Here is a 2,568-nt window from a genome sequence, read left to right as displayed (position 1 = left end):
TGTGTGACCAGCCCGGCCCCACAGGTCTGGAGTGAGAGGCACCAGCAGGGCTGGCGGAGGGGGGGCAGGGGCTCCAGGTCGGGAGTGAGGGGCACCGGCAGGGCTGGGGGGGGCAGGGGTCTGTAGGTTCCAAGGGAAGGGAACCAGCTGAGGTGGGGGGCAGGGGGGATGTAGATTAGCAGTGAGGGACATCGACAGGGGGCTGCGGGTTGGAAGTAGGGAAGCACTGGTGGGGAGGGGGGCAAAAGGCTGTGGGTTGGACCACCTTGGTGAGGTGGGGGGGCAGAAGAGAGCTTGCAGCCCCTCCAGCACAACATCCCCTGGTGCTTCCCAGGTCCTGGAGCATTGGGGGTGCAGGACTGGGAGGGCAGGGAGCTGCGGGTCAGGAGTGAGGGGCACTGGCCAGGCAGGGGAAGGCAGGAGGCTGCAGGTTGGAAGTGAGGGGCACCAGCATGGCTGCGGGGCACAGGGGGCTGTGGGTCAGGAGGGAGGGGCACCTGGCTACTGCAATGGAAGGGCCTGGGCCGGGTGCGTCACTGCATTCAGTCGGTCGGTTCGGTCTGTCTGTCTGTCTGTCCCACCTGGGAGGGGCTTGGAAATGGTAACATCCCATTCAGATGTCTCATCTTTCCGGGATGGGAAGCTGAAGGTGGGGGGGGGGGCCATGCCCCCACCCTTGCTCCTGAGCCTCCCACATGCCTTAATTTTATGGCTCAGAGCTGGGGTTGGGCTATGTGTGCTCAGAAGGGAGAGGCCAGGGTGGGGGCAGGACATAGAGGGCCAGAGTTGGGGACAGAGGGGACCATGGGAGGCAGGAGGTGAAGGCTGTGAAGGGCAAGGGGATGCGGGTTGGGAGTGAGGGGAACTGGCAGGGCTGAAAAGGGCAACAGGCTGTGAGTCAAGAGTGAAGGGCACCAGCAAGGCTGAGGGAGCGATTAGGACCATGGGAGCCTGGATGCTGGGTTCTCTGGGTGGAGCGTGGGGGCTGAAGGGCAAGAGCGGGGGGGGGCTGGGAGTCCTGACACCTGGGTCCCCCTGACCTGCCCCCCAACGTTGCCCAGCAGGAGGATGAGGCTGCCCCCCAGGTGCTGCCGGCTCCGGGTGCTCGGAGTCGCCCTGACCGTCTGCATGACCATCGGCTTCACCCTGCAGCTGCTGGGAGGCCCCTTCCACCGCAGGTCAGACCCCTCCACCCCACCTGCGTGTCTGTGCCCTGGGCGCGTGGGTTCCATGTGTGCGCGCACGGGGTCCTGGGAAAGGCCCCACCAGTGTCCAGTTTGGGGGGGGGCTTTGTCTGCCTGTCCATCTGTCTCACCGCTTCCCTCTCCCCCCAGAGCCCCCCTGGAGCAGCAGCAGCCACATGCCCCCCGCTTGTCCTGGGACGAGCTCTCCGCCTCGCCACGCCCCCGGGACTGTGAGCCGCAGCAGCACCTGGTCTTCCTGAAGACGCATAAGACAGGCAGCAGCACTGTGGTAAACTTGCTGCACCGCTTCGGGGAGGCGCGGGGCCTGCGCTTCGCCCTGCCACACCGCTACCAGCTCGGCTACCCCCTGCCCTTCCAGGAACCGCACATCAAGGGCCACCGCCCAGGTGGGGCCCCATACGACATCCTCTGCCACCACATGCGCTTCAACCTGCCCGAGGTCCGTGGTGGGGTATTGGGGTGAGGGAGAAGGCTGGGGAATTGGGGAGGAAGTGTCTCCTCAGCCCTCCCCGCTGATGCCCCCACAGGTGCAGAAGGTGATGCAGGCTGACAGCTTCTACTTCTCCATCGTGCGTGACCCAGCGGCACTGGCGGCCTCTGCCTTCTCCTACTACCAAGCTGTGGTGTCCGCCTTCCGCCGGGCTGGAACCCTGGGACACTTTGCAGCTGCACCGGAGCGCTACTACGACCCAGCCGCCCGCGGTAACCACTACGCCCGCAACCTGCTCTGGTTCGACTTCGGGCTCCCGGTGCCACCGGCATCCGGGACCGAGGCTGATGCCGCCATGGAGGCGGCGCTGGCGCAGCTGGACCGGACCTTCAGGCTGGTGCTGCTGACCGAGCACTTCGATGAGTCGCTGGTGCTGCTGCAGGAGGCACTGTGCTGGGATGAGGATGACGTGGCTGCCTTCCCGCACAACGGGCGCCGGGCACTGGGCCCCGCCATGGCCCCTGGCCTGGCCGCCCAGCTCCGGGCCTGGAATGAGCTGGACTGGCAGCTCTACACCCATGTCAACCGCAGCTTCTGGGCCCGGGTGGAGGCCTATGGGCGGGAGCGCATGGCGCGGGACGTGGCCCGGCTGCGGGGCCGGCGCCAAGAGCTGGCTGAGCACTGCCTGGCTGGTGGGGGCCCGGTGCCGGCCTCACGCATTGGGGACCCCCAGCTGCGCCCCTTGCAGCTGGGTCGAGCCGAGATCCTGGGCTACGAGCTGCGGGCTGGGCTGGGCCCTGCGGAGCGCCGGCTCTGTGCCCGCATGGTCACCCTGGTGCTGCAGTACAAGGACCTGCTTGACCGCCGGCAGTTTGGGGGCAACAGCACCAGCAACCCCACATAGGCAGGACCCCCCCAGGAACGCCCCTCTCC

General features: G+C 67.1%; 1 protein-coding gene across 2 annotated transcripts in view; it reads left to right on the top strand.

Annotated features, from left to right (window-relative positions):
• The window catches only part of GAL3ST4 (galactose-3-O-sulfotransferase 4), a 2,854-nt gene extending 292 nt beyond the window's left edge, over positions 1 to 2,562 (top strand). Inside the window, exons 2-4 of one of the 2 annotated variants that reach the window (XM_025211126.1) lie at positions 1,062 to 1,178; positions 1,335 to 1,644; positions 1,733 to 2,562. In XM_025211126.1, the coding sequence (XP_025066911.1) occupies positions 1,062 to 1,178; positions 1,335 to 1,644; positions 1,733 to 2,539 (1,234 nt within the window). In that variant the 3' untranslated portion in view covers positions 2,540 to 2,562. The remainder of the gene's footprint in view (positions 1 to 1,061; positions 1,179 to 1,334; positions 1,645 to 1,732) is intronic. The other variant, XM_025211127.1, reaches the window with a different exon arrangement.
• Positions 2,563 to 2,568: the final 6 nt, after the last annotated feature.

Source organism: Alligator sinensis, unplaced genomic scaffold (genome assembly GCF_000455745.1).
Source record: "Alligator sinensis unplaced genomic scaffold, ASM45574v1 scaffold553_1, whole genome shotgun sequence".
NCBI lineage: Eukaryota > Metazoa > Chordata > Crocodylia > Alligatoridae > Alligator > Alligator sinensis.
Note: the sequence above shows the minus strand (reverse complement) of the source record. Positions and strands in the feature narration are given on the sequence as shown.